At 37.4% G+C, this 18,227-nt stretch overlaps 1 protein-coding gene and 1 pseudogene across 1 annotated transcript; both read left to right on the top strand.

Annotated features, from left to right (window-relative positions):
- The first annotated feature begins 1,861 nt into the window (after window positions 1-1,861).
- LOC129395125 (cyclin-dependent kinase 2-associated protein 2-like) lies at window positions 1,862-2,191 on the top strand. Its single transcript, XM_055105806.2, has one exon. It carries the CDS (start codon window positions 1,862-1,864, stop codon window positions 2,189-2,191), a length of 330 nt encoding a protein of 109 aa, XP_054961781.2.
- Window positions 2,192-5,626: 3,435 nt separating this feature from the next.
- Window positions 5,627-15,471, top strand: LOC134730172 (unconventional myosin-Vb-like; annotated as a pseudogene).
- The last annotated feature ends 2,756 nt before the right edge of the window (window positions 15,472-18,227 follow it).

The following is an 18,227-nucleotide window of genomic DNA, read 5'->3' as shown; positions in this document are numbered from 1 at the left end:
TCTTGGCTGATAATTGTTTTGTTTGAGAAGGCTGAAGAAAGGGCCCCAATCCCATCTAGCTTTTAAGGTTTCTGCTGCAAAATCTGCTGTTAGTTTGATAGGTTTTCCTTTATAGGTTACCTAGTGCTTCTGTCTCACAGCTCTTAAGATTCTTTCTTTTGTCTTAACTTTGGATGACCCAATGACAATGTGCCTAGGCTAAGATCTTTTTGTGATGAATTTCCCAGGTGTTATTTGTGCTTCTTTTATTTGGATGTCTAGGTCTCTCACAAGGCCACGGAAGGTTTCCTTGATTATTCCCCCGAATATGTTTTCCTAGCTTTTAGAATTCACTTCTTCCTCAGGTACACCAATTAGTCTTAGGTTTCATTGTCTTAGGCCCCACCACTGGGGCCACTACACATGACATGGGATGTGGGCTATCGGGCAAAGGGTGCGGAGATGGGGTGCTGCCAGGGGAGCCAAGGAGGAAAGAGAGCGCTTTCCAAATTGTCTTCCAGGGTTTCAATGTGCATTTTATTAACTCAGAATCTGTCGGGAATAATACTAGGGAGCTACCTTTCCCTGGAGATGGGTCTTGTCAGTGGAGTGAGATAGGCTGGGGGGAGGAAGAGGAATGGGAGGCTCAGTTTATAAATATTAAGATCAGCAAGGGTGTGCTGCTGGCAGGAGCAGAGGGAGCCTGGAGATTTGGGTGGCTGCCGTTGGTAAGTGGTTGCAATCCAGAGAGTGGGATTGAGTTCCTCCCTTGTCATGTTAGCATCCCGTTTCCTGGGCGCGGGTCTAATGCCCTGCAGGTGGTCATTTCACTCATGGTGGCTTTGTCTCTCTTCTGCCATCTCCAGACTCAGCTTCGCACTCCAGGGCTGCATACCACCAGCCACTGTCATGTTAACCCCTTCCCAGGCCAATGTGTCCTTGGCCTGGAGCCCGATCTGCTGGACAGCATGGGACCGTCCATTTTCGGGGTGGTGGGCAACCTGGTGGCCATCGTGGTGCTGTGCAAGTTGCGCAAGGAGCAGAAGGAGACCACCTTCTACACAGTTATGCGGCTGGCTGCCACCGACCTGTTGTTCACTTTGCTGGTGAGCCAGGTGACCATCGCCATGTACATGAAGGGTGGGTAACCTGGGGGCCAGCTGCTGTGCGAGTACAGCATCTTCAGCCTGTTCTTCTTCAGTCAGTCCGGCCTCAGCATCGTCTGTGCCGTGATATCTATACAGGTAATTTGTGTTAGACATTCTTAGAAGAGTTTCAAAAGTTTTATGTTTGTATCTCGGTTATAAACAGAGTCCTCAAATGCATACAAAGGAAATCATGCCATGATTGAATTTTAGCAGGAATAAGTTTATTTTACCTATTCAAAATTAAAATACTTTTGTTGTGTTTGAACATGTGTTTCAAAGATATGTTTTTGAAAAAAGTTTAAGTACATATTTAATCATGTCCCCTTTTCTATCCCAAGAAATAATTTCATATATAGTTTATTTAAATTTTTTAACAAAAATGTAGCATGATTTTTTAAAATTGTATATTTTATTTAACCCAATATATATCCAAAATATTGGGTCAATATGTAATCAATATAAAAATTGTTAGACATAGTTTGCATTCTTTTTTCATATGAAATCTTTGAAATCCATTGTGTATTTTACATTTTAGGATGTCTCAACTCAAATGTGAAATTTTCATGGAGAATATTTGAACTGTATTTAGAGTAATACAAATTGCAGTTAAAAAGTTTAATATAGATTTACCAGGGGGCGTGCAGACTGCTTGCCAATCAGATCGCTGCTGAGCGGTCCCACAGCCAACCCCTGAAGAGCAGCCTGCTGGCTTCCCCAGCGCCCAGGAGTTGGGGATGTCCTACAAACCTAACACCCCTGCCCCCAGCAGCACCCCCGGCTCCAGCACCCCTGGGCCAGGCACTCCGGTCCCTACAGGAAGCGTCCCGTCGCCGTCGGGCTCAGGGCCGGGAGCCACTGCCCCTTTCAGACCGCTGTTTAAAGACTTTGGACCGCCTACTATCGGTTGTGTGCAGGCCATGAAACCACCTGGTGCCCAGGGCTCCCAGAGCACCTACACGGAACTGCTGTTGGTCACAGGGGAGATGGGCAAAGGGATCTGGCCCACCTATGCTTGCAGCAAGAGTGCCGTGAAGCGCCCGAAGAGAGGTATCATCCATCCCTAGTCAGAGTGCCTGGTAGAGACAGAGTGGAATGCCCACACTTAACAGGAAGCTCCTAGGCCTCTGTGTCTGGATTTCAGAGCACCTGCTTCTCCCTGGCCTTCATCCCTAGTTGCACTAACCATCCTGGGCTTCCTGTCCTGTGTCCCTTGATGGGTGCCCTCCAGGAACCAAGGGGCGGTTCTCACTCCAGGTGGCAGCACTAAGGACCCCCCTCCCCACCCCACCCCACCAACGCAACAAGAGTTAGCAGTGAGGTCCCCGTGAGTCCCACCCATGACCGGCCGACAGTGTTGCCCACTGGAACTTTCTGTGGCCCCCACCACTCAGCCCTTCCCAGCACTTGTCCGGAGCCTCCTTCTCCCTCAGCACAGCTCAGGCCTCAGGCCTGACACTTCCCTGCTTTGTGTCTTTTGCTAAATATGTCCTTTCTATATTAATAAAAGATGCTTTGGAGTTATGCTCTCTAAAAAAAAGTTTAATATAAAGGAGAAATAAAAGGAAATTTAGCAAAGAAATATGTAGATGAATATTTAAATACTCAGAGGTGACATTACTACCAGACATAATGAGATTATCAGATGTTTCATTTACTTATGATTAATATGTTTGTATTTCTTTTTTATTCATTTTATTTTATTTATGTATTTATTTATTTTTATTATACTTTAAGTTCTTGGGTACATGTGCACAACGTGCAGGTTTGTTACATATGTATACATGTGCTGTGTTGGTTTGCTGCACCCATTAACCTGTCATTTACATTAGGTATTTCTCCTAATGCTTTCCCTCCCCCAGCCCCCCACCCCATGACAGGCCCCAGTGTGTGATGTTCCCTTGCCTGTGTCCAAGTATTCTCATTGTTTAATTCCCACCTATGAGTGAGAATATGCAGTGTTTGGTTTTCTGACCTTGCAATAGTTTAAACAAACTAGGAAGTTCAGAAGTCACTTTACAAGAGAAATAAAGAAAAATAAAGTATTAATGACATTGGTAACAGAATAAAAATTAGAGTTAGACAAAGTATTAACAAGCAAGCTTATATATTTATAAGAGATGGGAAAATATTAGAAAGGAATAAATCATGTCTTGTCAACATGAAGAAAAAGTGTATTTTTTTTTGTTAACTTATTATTGTGTTTCCTTGTATAATTTTCACTTGGTTTTGCTGGTTTTACTACTTGCTTCATTCTTCCAAAAACTACATCTTCATAGACCATTTCAGCTTTTGCTATGTGGGCAGAATTATAAAACCCAATTTCAAAATTTCAACTGAACGTTGTCAGCATTTTTCTTTGGGCTTTTTATTGAAAAAAAACCTAAGTAATTGTGTGTGTGTGTATTTTAGTATTACCATGAATGTAATAACAATAAAATCAAACAAAAACAAATGGATATGCAATATGTTGGACTAGCATCTCAAATATGAAAAAGGCATTGCCAACAGTGATATGATTTTTTTCAAAATGGTAAGCTTTTTAAAGTATAATCTTATTTTAACCTAAAATCTTACTATCAGAAAATGCAGTGTACATTAAAATGTTCTGAAATGCTTTATTCACATTTATTAAATGGTTGTACTCACTCAGATATCTACAAATTGGTTTTTCACTTATGTAATTATCTTATAGAATGTTCAAAAGTCATGCAGAATGTGAGATAATTTTCTATTGAATATGATTGTTTTATCATTGCAAGACATCAAACATCCCTGTTTCCTGCCAAATGAATGTACAATAGCAATAAATGTAAAGATGTGTTTTTTGGAAAAGACACACTTTTGAGTTATAAAACAAGGATTTTAAAACTTGAATTGTTACAGTGAGTATGTCTTAATATAGACTACAGTCACTTTAGATAAAAAATTACCTCACATCTATTTTCAATATTACTTAAAGATGTTCATTTAGTGGCCAATATTTTTTTTTGCCTAGAGGCAGATATTTTGCCACATGGCTATTTATGAAACTGTATTTAAATGCATGTACACATATAAAAGCTGCCACTGTGGCTGTAAACTATTACAAGTTATCAAGATTAAAAAATAAACCAAAAAATTTTCAGTTTTTCTATAAAATGTCTTTACTCGAGTCCAAATTTAGAGGTTTAAAATGCTTCAAATTAATAAAACCAAGTGTTTCACATATTTCAGTTGGAATGGCGTTTGTCCTAGTTTTATTAGTGAAGCAGCAGACTGCATTTTTTCACTCTCATACACCTTCAAAAGGTGGACAGAAAAATTTGATAAAACTTCTAGGGCATTATCTGATGAAACACATTAAACACTAAAGGAGATATACAACTTCATTGCTTGTAAAAGACATATAAGAAGGAAACCTACATACATATATCTATCAGTTTTGGATTTTCAAGAAATATTTGCCTTAAAGTGAGCTTCATAACAGTATGTGTTTTCCAACAAAGCCAAGGAAAGTAAGTTTGGCACAAGGATCTGGAAGTCTACCTGTGTGGCATAATTACATTGAATACATTCCACAAATAAGGCAGAAATGTATAGTAGAGTGTCCATTATAGAGGAACACTCAATAAATATTTAATAAAGTGCTTAAAATTTCTCATTATTGACCTGAACAATGAGTATACTTATTACGTTTGCCAGTGACAGATATTAAAAGTGGAGATTGAAGGAAAAATGATGTATAGAAGAGAGATTTTACCTTCAAAGTGACATAAATAATTTGAAGAAATTGAGGGAAGTGACTTGCTTAAATATCCATACAGTAAATATTTATTGTGTGCTTACTGTGTGCACTGGGAACTAAGCAGTGAAAAAAATACAAAGGAAAACATCAACAACGTCTCTTCTATCATGGAGCTTACATTCTACCAGTAAGAGAAAGACCATCAACAAATACATATGTAGTATAACATGACTATGAATGGTATGGAGAAAAATAAGAACAGTAATGGGGATGTGGGGGCCTGGGGATTTATTTTATATAAGGATAGACAACAAAGGCCTCATTACTAAGTAATTTTACTCAATCCTTTTTTCAATTTATTTATTTGTTGATTCCATAATACTTATTTATGTATTTATGTATTTTAATTTATTTTTTATTTTTAGAATCAGGGTCTCGCTCTGTCACCCAGGCTGAAGTGCAGGGGTGTGATCATAATTCACTGTAACCTTACTCCTGGGCTCAATTGATCCTCCCATCTCAGCCTCCCAAGTAGCTTCGTCTACAGGCATGTGCCACCATGCTTGGCTAATTAAAAAAAAAATTTAGAGATGGGGTTGTGCTATGTTGCCCAGGCAGGTGTCAAAATCTTGGCCTCAAGCAATGCTCCTGCTTTGGCCTGTCGAAGCATTGGGATTATAGGCATGGGCCACCGTGCCTGGCCCTCTAATATGTATTTAGCATATACACTGTGATAGGCACAAGAAAGTCTCTGATAGTTCAGTAAAAAACTGCAATGATGTTTGCAACAGGTAATTAAGTTTGGCCACGATTCTTTTGAGTGTCATAACACTGTCCTAAGAAAAAGTCTATATTTCCACTTTACTGGGTCTGTAAAACTCAAACTCAAGGTTAAAAAGTTCTGATTTTGGGGGTTGAAATCATAATCCAACTAAAAGCCAGAAATGTGGAGCCATTTTTTTATTTTAAGTGAATCATAAGCAGTCTTGTATTTAAGACAGATAAAATTATTGTACAGTATTATGTTTTCTGTACTCAAAATGAGAGAAAACCACGAGGGTTGTTAATGTTTGAAAAAAGAAGGCATCTATGAGGAAGCTTTATATTGGTAGAAAGTGTGAAAGGAAAATAAAATCTCAGGACCCCAAACTCACTATGACAAAGGAAAATTAAGCTTGGAACCTGAGTCATGCAAAAACTGCCATCCTTTTGTTCCCAAACAGCTGTAATTTCATATGCTTACTTTAACTTATGTAAAATGTAGATTTACTGAGAGGATGAATGCACAACTGACTCCTTCCTCCTGTTTTTGCCACATGTAACATACAGATTCACTGAGCACTAATCAGAGCCTCACAAGAATGTAGCCATTTGCTTCCTTGCCTTCCCTCTCTCCTTCTTTTCCTCCCCTGTTTTAATTTCCGGCCTGCTTCCTCTTTCTCCTTTAAATACTGAAGTTCCCAAAACCCTCTTTAGAAAAAGCACAGGACATCGCCTACTTGTGACTTGTGATTCTTTTTCCCAGGTGTATCCTCCACCTTGCAAAGCAAAATCTCTAAATCACTTGAGATCTGCCTCATTCACTTATTGGTTTACAAAAGGAAGTTGGAAAAAACCACTCTTCTTGCAATGCACAAATGACTGTTTTATAGTAACTTTATTGCCTATGCAATCAATCACATATTTGATATAATTATAGTATCAGATGATAAACGTAGATGTAAAAAATCTATCTGTAAAAGTGACTTTTCTTATTTCCCCTCTCTCCTTTACTCCCCTACTGTGCTTTGAATTCTTTATTTTCATATTCACTTTGGTGGCTTCGGATCATTTCCAAACCTACTCTAATGGTAGCATGATAGCATCCAGTGAGTTTGTTGTTGTTGCTGTTGTGATAGGACCATAGACTTTCACATCTAGTTGTGATATCACATGCTCACATTGTCTAACTACTTCATTTTACAGTTGAAGAAATTGAGACACAAGGTAAGGTGACCTGCCCAGTTCCAATCTAGTTATATAATAAAAGAATGGCTAATATTTAATAAATAATATGAGTCAGGCACTGGGAAAATAAGGCACTTTTTTTTTTTTTTTGAGACGGAGTCTCCTTCTGTCGTACAGGCTGGAGTGCAGTGGCGTGATCTCGACTCACTACAAGCTCCGCCTCCCGTGTTCATGCCATTCTACTGCCTCAGCCTCCCCGGTAGCTGGGACTACAGGCACCCACCACCACGCCCAGCTAATTTTTTGCATTTTTAATAGAGATGGGGTTTCGCCGTGTTAGCCACGATGGTCTCGATCTCCTGACCTCATGATCCGCCTGCCTCAGCCTCCCAAACTACTGGGATTATAGGCTTGAGCCACCGCGCCCGGCAGTAAGGCACTATTTTTATCCCTATTTAAAAATGTAGAAACTGAGCCAAAGAGAGGATATGGTATTTGCCTGGGATCATAGGATTAGTAAATGTCTGAGTTGGTATTTAAAGGCAGGCTGCCGGATTTCATAGCCCATCCACAATTGCATGCCACTCAAATCTTCTGGCTCCGACTTCTCTGCAATTTACACAGCCCTACGCTGCCTTCCTCCTAAACTCTCCAACCTCCTATTTTTTTCAGCTCTAAACTTTGATTCCCTAAACACAGCAGTCAGGGACAGGTGGAAGATTGTTGTCAAAACAACAGGCAGCAGCATTATGGTTTAGCCTGTTTTTATATCTATTTTAGTCTACAGATTAGTGTACTTTTCTCAATTATGCATACTTTTCCATTCTGCCAAAAATTTATTTTAAGGCTGTTAAAGCTGTAGTCAATTTCTCACTTTGATCTTCCAAAGGAACCTGCTGTATCTTTTTCATTCTGTGCAAAAATAGGCATTTTAGGATCCACTCAATGCTAAAGTCATTGAGTAGCTACAGACTTGCTATTTGTTTCTCCATTGTTATATTTTCATAGTTTTAGAATCTGAGCAGCATTTAATTTGTCTATGCTTTATATTTTCCTTTAGAGAAAGAACACAGTGATACTTGCTCATAGTGTTAGAGGAATAATCCGAAAGAGAGAAATTATTCTTTGAATATCCACCATGACTGAATACTTAGTAATACTGAAACCTACTTATAAAACAAAACAGAAAACCTCCAAAAAACCAAATAAACAACAACAAAACTTAAAACTAAAAAAGTACTGGAAGTCTCAGAAGTATTTAGCAGTTATTCTTGCTCCTTCAAATGAAAAGATGCTTTATCGTATCCTCTATGGAGAGAATTCTGACAGTATTTATCAAAGACCTTACATTTATTCACCTTTTGCCCTAACAATTTCATAACTTAAAAATATATACAACAATGTATAATATAGCATTTTTTGTAAGGGAAATAATCAGAAAGAGTCTAAGTGTTCAACAATAGGGCACTTGTTGAATTATGATACAATCACACAATAAGGTCTTCATAGAGCCCATTAAAATGATGTTATTGATATTTATTTATTAATAGGAGAAATCATTTAGAATTTTTGGTTAAGACCTTTAACTAAGCACAAAGTCTATGAAATAATGTGCACAACATTCCATATTTTCATAAGGGGAATGACTTTTAAAACTACCCTGCAATCATCTCATTTTACACAAATGTCTAGGCAGGTTTGTTACCCGGGTATATTGTGCCATGCTGAGGTTTGGGGTATGACTGATCTCATCATGCAGATACGAAGCTTAATACCCTGTAGTTTTTCAACCCTGGCTGCCCTCCCTACTGCCTCTACTAGTCTCCATTGTCTATTATAGTCATCTTTTCTTTTTTTAAAAAAAATCTGTTTTTCTGATTTTTTTATTAGGTAAAAAATGGAAAAACAAAATATAATTTTCATTCAATACATATTTCATCCTTATGCGTTATTTTTTGAGAAAGTGAAGTCCATTTAGAATGATAGCAGTTCATCAACCAAATAATTCATCTTCACACAGTTTCAATAACTTCAGAAATTTTCTTCATCTCTCTCTCTGTAGAAATTCTCAAACTGTGGAATGGTCATCTTTATCGTCATAAATACTGTCATCTTTATGTCCAAGAGTATCCAACATTTAGCTACCAAACTACTACCCAAATCTGATTAATTGATCATGTTGATTCTGTCACATTCTACTTGTCATATCAGATTTTTATTAAAGAAATCATTAGCTTATCTATTATTGTTACTGGGGCTGTAAGAAAATTTTATAATTCATTTGGATCAATCCTCTTCTTAATGGTCTTATTTGAGAATAAAACTTGATTCTGTCTTAGCCTGTCATTGAATAAGCCAGTGACCTGGGGCAAATCTAAGTGCTTCATCTGTAAACTATGAATAATAATAGAGTCCCTCTGCCTGTCACACATGGGTATAGTAAGGTTCCATTTTAAAAATGGCTCTTATTATGTTACCTGAAAGGCATTCTATAATGATGAGTGGCAAGGTGGTCTTAGCAACAGTGCAGTGAAAATTGGGACCATTTTCTGTCGCTATCATTTCTATTTTTGTGATATCCTATTTAAATTAGTCTTAGGATGTAATTCAAAGGAGTGATGTAATTGGAATTTTCTTCTTTTTTTTTTTTTTTTTTTTTTTTTTTTGAGACAGAGTTTCCCTCTGTCGCCCAGGTTGGAGTGCAGTGGCGCAATCTGGGCGCACCGCAAGCTCCACCTCCTGGGTTCACGCCATTCTCCTGCCTCAGCCTTGTGAGTAGCTGAGACTACAGGTGCCCGCCACCGCACCTGGCTAATTTTTTGTATGTTTGGTTGAGACGGGGTTTCACCATGTTACCCAGGATGGCCTCGATCTCCTGACCTCGTGATGCGCCCATCTCGGCCTCCCAAAGTGCTGGGATTACAGGCGTGAACCACCGCGCCCGGCCCATAATTGGAAATTTTTGTACTGTTAGATCTAAGAGTATTTTATGTGGTATAATAAAAGATTAATTTAGTGAACCTCATTAGATAATTAGCATGGAATATATTATGCACTGCCATGCAGGGGCCTAAGAGAATGGTCCACACGTCTTGCGAAGTTGATATGAAGACAGGCAACAAGACAGTCTAGCTGAGTAAAAGTCTGTAGACATCTCTAAGGAGGAGTGGTTAGAGAATGCCCTGACTGTGGATAGCTGGCATATTTTACCCCAGAAAGAAGAGCACAGAGTGGCAGAGAGTACTTGAGATTTAAATAAGAAAAGAGGATGAAAAAATTACTTTCACTAATTATACATTTTCTCAAGAATGGACTTATTCTCTATTTTCTATTGCCTCTTGAGAAATCATTATTTTGCATTCAGTCAACATAATTATTAAGACTAATTGTGGAGGGTGTTCAAAATGGAAAAACAGCAGTCCCTATGATTATATTTTATTTATGAATGATCACTCATTTGTAACTTTTCCTTCAGTTAGATGTTTTTTAATGCAAAAATACCTTTTTAGCACCAGTACAATTTGTGAAACTAAATGAGAAATTCAGGCATATATGTAATTTTATGTGTAAAATATTCCATTTTTTTCTGTTAATGAAGTAAGTATGTTTAACATGAGATATATCCTCTTAATAAATTTTTAACTGTGCAATACAATCCTGTTAACTCTACCTGCTCTGTTGACAGCAGATCTCTAGAACTTATTCATCTGTTATAACTGAATTTTATACCCATTGAACAGCAACCCCCCATTTCCCCTCCTTCCAGACCCTGGCAACAAGTATTCTACTCTATTTCTAGGAGTTTAACTATTTTAGATATCTTACGTAAGTGGAATCAGGCAGTATTAAAACACACTTTCAATTAGTAATGACTATAATTCGGATAATTTAAATAAGAGAAAGCAAACATCACTACTACTAGCTTTTGGGGGAAAATATTACAAATATGGATATTGTGATAAAAGTGTACAATATTTTTTATGTTTGTGCACTTAGATCCGTGTTCAAACTTTGCCACCTATACATGTATAGCACATTTGAATATGTGCTACAGTATGCCATTTATAAAGACTGAAAATAACATTTTTATAAAATATTATTATTTATTTGGCAACCTCATGAGCTTTGGCTTCAAAAATACCTGATTTACAAAGCATAATCCTAGTGCTGGAGAACAGATCAGTGGCTGCCAAAGGTTAGGGTTGGTTGGAAGATGTGATTAGTGAGGGATAACATGAAAACATGTACTTTCTTTGTGGTGATAGAGCAGTTCTGCATCCAGATTATGGTGATGGTTACATAAATCTGCACTTCATAGATCTATACACACACATCACACATACACTCACACCCACCTACACAAGAGTACATGTAAAATCCTTAGAAATATGAATAGGGTCTGAACCTGAGTTAATGGTATGGAAACAATGTGAATTTCCTGATTTTGGCAACATACTAGGTTAAGTTAGATATAATTATTGGGGAAAGTTGGCTGAAAATAACACGGTCATTCTTTTTACTATTTTTTAACTTCTTGTGAGTCAAATTATTTAAAAATAATTGGTGTTAAACAAAGACAAAAAATCTAAAATTTCTAAAATCAAAGCCCTTATGAATTTGAACATATTATTTGATTTCTTTAGTAGACCCTGATTTCTTCACCTGTAAAAATGGAATGATAGTAGAATTTCTATCTCATTATTGTCATGCTTAAACCATACCATTTATGTAAGTGCCCAGTACTGTGTCTGGTGAACAATAATGCTTAAACACTGAGTTCCCCACTTTTTTGTGGCTGTTGGTTTTCAGGTGGTTTTTAAGTTCCTAAGTGGAAGTTTGTTTAAAAAGAGGCAGTCAAAATAAACAGCGATGTCTCAGAGCATCATCTGAACAAGAAAGGAAGGTGTTCTCCATCCCTTGAAATGGTCTCAGTCCTCTTTTATTGTTTAGCTCTCATGTGAGTCTTCACAAATAACCTCAAGAATTGCTACAACACCAACAGAGAATTAACTCTCATTGAGTTTTTAGCTCAGTAGATTCTGGGTCCTAAAATTTATGGACTCACCTGCTTTTTAAATTTTTCCCATTTAGAAATATTCAATTTAAATCTTCCTTCAGTAAGTAATTGTTAACTATTAACAATCCTAACGTTATAATAAAGTCAGAAGTAACATTTATTACTTTTGTTTTCCACTCATACTGCTTGCAGTCCATAAGCATAGAGCATTTTGGTCTTTCCAAATATCTAAAGGAAGATAATCAAAATCAAAACTAAGAAATCCTACTCTGAAGTCATATCTCTCTAACTAGATTGTATATTTATTGAGGGTGTTGACTATATTTTCTTTTCCAGAAGAATAAAACAAATACAAGGTTGGGACGAATTGAATTCAGTGGGGGATGGAGAGGGGAAGGAGTCAAGGTTCTTCACCCTTTTCTTTGCTTTGATAACTTTATCTGTGAGATCCTAGTTAAAAGAACATGACTATGTAAAGAAGTAAGTGCTTGAAAGGCCCACTGTATTAGGAGATTAGGAATTGTTAGCTTGAAAAGACATAAATGGAAAGAAAACATAATACAGAGACAAAATACATGAAATTTGTATTGTGGTACACATGTGCTTTGTGATCATATTTCTGTGTCATAAACAAAAAAAAAAGTATAAAGTTTAACCAAGAGAAATTTAGGGCACATAGAAGCATTTACGTGTTTTCATACTATGAGCTGGGGCTAAGGTGTCCTTTACCATGACAGTTGGTGAAGCATAAGAACAAATCAATTCACAAATGGTCTGGTAAATTCCAATTTCCGCATCTTAAATCATAGACCTAAGTCAGTCAAAGTCAGTCATATATATAGATATATGTGTGTGTGTTTGTGTGTGTGTGTATATATATATATATATATATATATATATATACAGGCACCTACTTAAGTGGTATGATTTAAGCATGACAATAATGAGATAGGAATCATACTATTATTCCATTTTTACAGGTGAAGAAATCAAGATCTACAAAAGAAATCAAATAATATGTCCAAATTCATATGGGCTTTGATTTTTGAACTTTCAAATTTTTGTCTTTGCTTAATACCTTTTGTTTTAAAATAATTTGACTCATAAGAAGTTAAAAAAAGAAGTAAAATGAATGACTATGCTATTTTCAGGCAACTTTCCCCAATGATTATATATAACTTAACCTAGTACATTGCCAAAATCAGGAAATTGACATTGTTTCCATACCATTAACTTAGGTTCAGACCCTATTCATATTTCTAAGGATTTTACATGTACAGATGTGTTTGAATGTATGTGTGATGTGTGTGTATAGATCTATGAAGTGTGGATTTATGTAACCATTACCATTATCTGGATGCAGAACTGCTCTATCACCACAAACAAAGTACACGTTTTCACGTTATCCCTCACTAATCATATCTTCCAGCCAACCCTAACCCTTGGCAGCTACTGTTCTGTTCTCCAGCACTGGGATTATGCTATGTAATTCAGGTATTTTTTTTGAAACCAAGCTTATGATGTTGCTAAATAAATAATAATGTTTATAAACTATTATTTTCAGTCTTTATAAATGGCATACTGTAGCACATATTCCAATGTGCTATACATGTATAGGTGAGCCAAAGTTTGAACATCGATCTAAGTGCACAAACATAAAAAATATTGTATGCTTTTATCATAATATCTCTATTTGTAATCTTTTTCCCCCAATACTAGTAGTAGTGATGTTTGCTTTCTCTTATTTAAACTATCAGAATCTTTAAACATTCTCTTATTTAAACTATAGTCATTACTAATTGAAAGTATGTTTGAATACTGCCTGATTCCACTTACACAAGATAGATATATATCAGTCATATCTATGTGTATGTATATATTTATATATATGTCAGTCATATATATGTGTGTGTATATATTTATATATATATGTCAGTCATATATATGTGTGTATATATTTATATATATCACGTACACACATATATAGATGGAGTTAGGTCTATGATCTCTGTATATATTTATATACACACATATGTATTTTTAAACTGTTACATGAAGCAAATAGTACAGTTGATTTCATATAAAAAGAGTTATTGGATGTATATGGGCAAAACTTAATGCATATGGGCAAATAAATTGATGAACTTACAGACTCATTTATTTGACATATATTTATTGTGTGGTCTCTATTGAATGCTGGGTATCTTCCAGGAGCCTAAAATTCAGCAGTGAATGTAACAGGCTCAAATCCTTGTCCTCAAGTGGCTAATATTCTAATCGAGGGAGAAGACAATAAACAAAGTTAATAAGCAAAATATTCAACATACTAGTTGATAGGAAGTTCTTTGGTGAAAAATAAAGTAAGAGGAAAAGAATGAGAGGAAGCTCTAAAAGCAACTGAAGATTTACATGAAGAAGCTGCCCAGGCGTTGGCCCAGAGTGAGAGGAAGCACCATGAGTTCAACAGGCAGGTCACAGTTCAGTGGAAAGAAAAGGATTTCCAGGGCATGTTGGAGTGCCACAAAGAGGGCGAGGCCCTCATCCTCAACCTGGTGACAGACTTGAAGCCCCAGATGCTGTTGGACACAGTGCCCTGTCTCCCCGCCTATATCCTCTACATGTGCATCCGGCTCACGGACCAAACCAACGATGATCTCAAGGTGCACTCCCTGATGACCTCCACCACCAACGGCACTAAGAAAGTCCTGAAGAAGCACAGTGATGACTTTGAGATGACGTCATTCCTGTTATCCAACACCTGCCACCTTCTTCACTGTCTGAAGCGGTACAGCGGGGATGAGGGCTTCATGACTCAGAATACTGCAAAGCACAACGAACACTGCCTTAAGAACTTTGACCTCACCGAATACCATCAGGTACTGAGCGACCTTTCCATTCAGATCTACCAGCAGCTCTTTAAAATTGCTGAGGGTGTGTTACAGCTGATGATAGTTTCTGCCATGTTGGAAAATGAGAGCATTCAGGGTCTATCTGGTGTGAAGCCCACTGGCTCCCAGAAGCACTCCTCCAGCATGGCAGATGGGGATAACTCATACCGCCTGGAAGCTATCATCTGCCAGATGAATGCCTTTCATACAGTCATGTGTGACCAGGGCTTGGACCCTGAGATCATCCTGAAGGTATTCAAACTGCTCTTCTACATGGTCAATGCAGTGACTCTTAATGACCTGATCCTGTGGAAGGACGTCTGCTCTTGGAGCACAGGCATGCAACTCAGGTACAATATAAGTCAGCTTGAGGAGTGGTTTTGAGGAAGAAACCTTCACCAGAGTGGAGTAGTTCAGACCATGGAACCTCTGATCCAAGCAGCCCAGCTCCTGCAATTAAAGAAGAAAACCCAGGAGGATGCAGAGGCCATCTGCTCCCTGTGTGCCTCTCTCAGCACCGAGCAGATTGTCAAAATTTTAAACCTTTAGCCTCCCCTGAATGAATTTGAAGAACAGGTAACAGTGGCCTTTATACAAACGATCCAGGCACAACTACAAGAGCAGAATGACCCTCAGCAACTGCTATTAGATGCCAAGCACAGGTTTCCTGTTTTGTTTCCATTTCATCCATCTTCCCTAACCATGGAGTCAATCCCAGCATGTCTCAATCTGGAGTTCCTCAATGAAGTAGATGCATGTTTAGTCTGATTCTCAATGTGAGCAAAAAGGAAGTATAGACAGTAAAGTAAATTCAAGGATCTGTTAAATCTGGTAAAAGTAGATCAAATCAGAGATTGACAGCCTGTGGAGGGTGCTGAACTATACAGAATTAGACACAACTATGGCGTTATTTTTTGTACGTACTGCTCAGAATAAAAACACTTGAAATGTGGAAGATTTTAAGTTTGATTTCAGTCCAACAAATATACATAATAATTTATAGACACCAAGCAGTCCCCATAGCCATCTACAAGATGCCAATTCTATAAAATGAAGCTGCTGAGTTTTAATCTTTGCATATAACTGGAGAATGTCCAAATTAAAATACTAACTATATATAAGTCACATAAATTGCCTTCAAAGGGCTTTTAACAAATAATAGTACTAATAACCATGATAATGACATATACTGACATTTCCCAAAGTTTGCAAACCATAGGTGTGGTAGAGTTTGTGGTGAGATGTGTTAAGAAAAAATATGGGGATGAGACTTCTGAGAAATGTCCCCAAAATATTTTTTAATGGCTGATTATACAAAGACAGCAGTGTAACTGACCTCCAAACCAGACATTTTGAGTACTGGTTTCTGAAGCAAAATTAGAAGTGCCAGTCCTCAGTGTCCTCAAACGCTTTTGTGTAATCTTGGTTTAATGGAAGAGATGATTAAAATGCTGCTACCTGAATCTCCAAGTGAGAAAGATGGAAAAATAATTTGTGTCTGATGCTAGTCCATACACTTTCCAAGTCCCACAAAACTCTCACAAAAATGTATATAAGCTAAATATTACAAAATGATAACAACTTGTTTTATTTATAGATGTAAAAACCAAACAATGTGAAAGCTTTTAATCTCTTAATACCATTAAGCCTCCAGTAAGAGCCTCATATAATGCTCTACTATTCCAAACAACTGAATAGTAAAACAAACTAACCTCGCACATCAGATTATCTGAAAAACCTTCAAAAATACTCAGTTCAGGGATTACTATTATACAAAAGTTTGGGTTTTTTTCAAGAGAATAAAATGGCTTAGGTCAACTTTCCCCTTTCAGGTTATTTTCAACGTTTTTCAAACGTTGTAATTCAAAATTGTAAATATCTCTCCTATGAAATAAGGATTTTAAAAAAGAGTAATTCAGTAATATAACAGACGTAGATGTTTGCTGCTCTTAGAATTTTTTGTTTGTTTGTTTTTGGGCTCTTCAAAAGCAAGCATTCAGTTAGAAACCCATATTATTCTTTCCATACATTTTTAATTATACTTAAAGTTCTAGGGTACATGTGCACAATGTGCAGGTTTGTTGCATATGTATACATGTGCCATGTTGGTTTGTGGCACCCACTAACTCGTCATTTCCATTAGGTATATCTCCTAATGCTATCCCTCCCCCCTCCCCCCACCACACAGCAGGCCCTGGTGTGTGATGTTCCCCTTCCTGTGTCCAAGTGTTCTCATTGTGCAATTCCCACCTATGAGTGAGAACATGCGGCATTTGGTTTTTTGTCCTTGTGACAGTTTGCTGAGAATGATGGTTTCCAGCTTCATCCATGTCCCTACAAAGGACATGAACTCATCATTTTTTATGGCTGCATGGTATTCCATATTCTTTCCACACATTTTTTTTTACTGTCTTTTCCCTATTTCTTGATAGCAGTATGCTGTTTCCATGATAAGAACAAATAGTGTTTGCCAATCATAGAAGAACAGCCTTTGTATTACATTGAGAAAATGAGATTTATCCATGGATTGGAAGTAGAACAGCCTGCCTCCACCCTCCTTTACTCAACCACCCAACTTAAAAGGCTCTAGGAAACACAGCACACTCCAAGCTACCTTCTGTACTGTGCCCTTAGACCACAGCTTCCTCAGTCATTCTCTGCATCTCCTGGGGCTTAACCCAGTCTTAGCCTGCGTTGAGGCTGCTGACAGTTGTGTTCCAATCAGTTGCCATGGACATTATCCCTTCTACATCCACATTAAACATGCCAGCTTCTCTTGGGTGTCTGCAGAGCTGTGCTTTTTTCTTTCAGTTACAGTTACATAATCACTGACGTCCATGACACTCACACATGGATCCATGTGCTGACTTCATTTAGAAGGCCAATATAAAACAGCTGGGTTTGTGGCTACCTCTTTAAAGTTGTTTGTGAAGTATAATTTGCTTTTTGATGTACTTTAATTTGAAACTGAGTCCCTTATGTAAGGACTGTCCTTAATCTTAAAAGACCAAAAATGCCTTGTTAGAGAGTTAAGGAGTTTTGACATGCAGTGGTTCCACAAATACAGTGGCTTACTGTCCTTATATACTGTCTTACACCATCATTCTCTCCATCTCTCTTGGTCACTACTGCCTGCTGTCACTGGTTAATTACTAGATGCCAAGAGCTTACTGAACAAAAGCTTGGCAATCAGAATAAATGGGGAAGGAAGGACCTTATGAATTGTCTACTTAGCCTAAGAAACGGCAGGTTTAGTTCTTCTCTTCCAAAAGATACAGGTATATCACTGGAATTGTACTTAAAATTTATAGATGACTAGCAAATATATACTTTATATGTACTTAACATTTAGATCAATCTTATTTAATACTTGGAGGTTAGAAGAAGCATCTTTAGGGGAACTATATAATATTCTGTTAGCATTTTCTCTGCATTTTAAAAAATCATTTCATCTCAAACACTTATCAGTGTCATGAAATCAGTAATGACTCTTAAACAATTCAACATAAAGGTTTGAACTCTGC

The sequence above is a fragment of the Pan paniscus genome, chromosome 23 (genome assembly GCF_029289425.2).
Source record: "Pan paniscus chromosome 23, NHGRI_mPanPan1-v2.0_pri, whole genome shotgun sequence".
NCBI lineage: Eukaryota > Metazoa > Chordata > Mammalia > Primates > Hominidae > Pan > Pan paniscus.
The sequence above is the reverse complement of the archived record's forward strand: the minus strand, read 5'-3'. Positions and strand labels throughout refer to the sequence as shown.

Coding starts and splice junctions, on each gene's coding strand:
- LOC129395125 (XM_055105806.2), top strand. CDS start 1,862: ATGTCCTACAAACCTAACACCCCTGCCCCCAGCAGCACCCCCGGCTCC.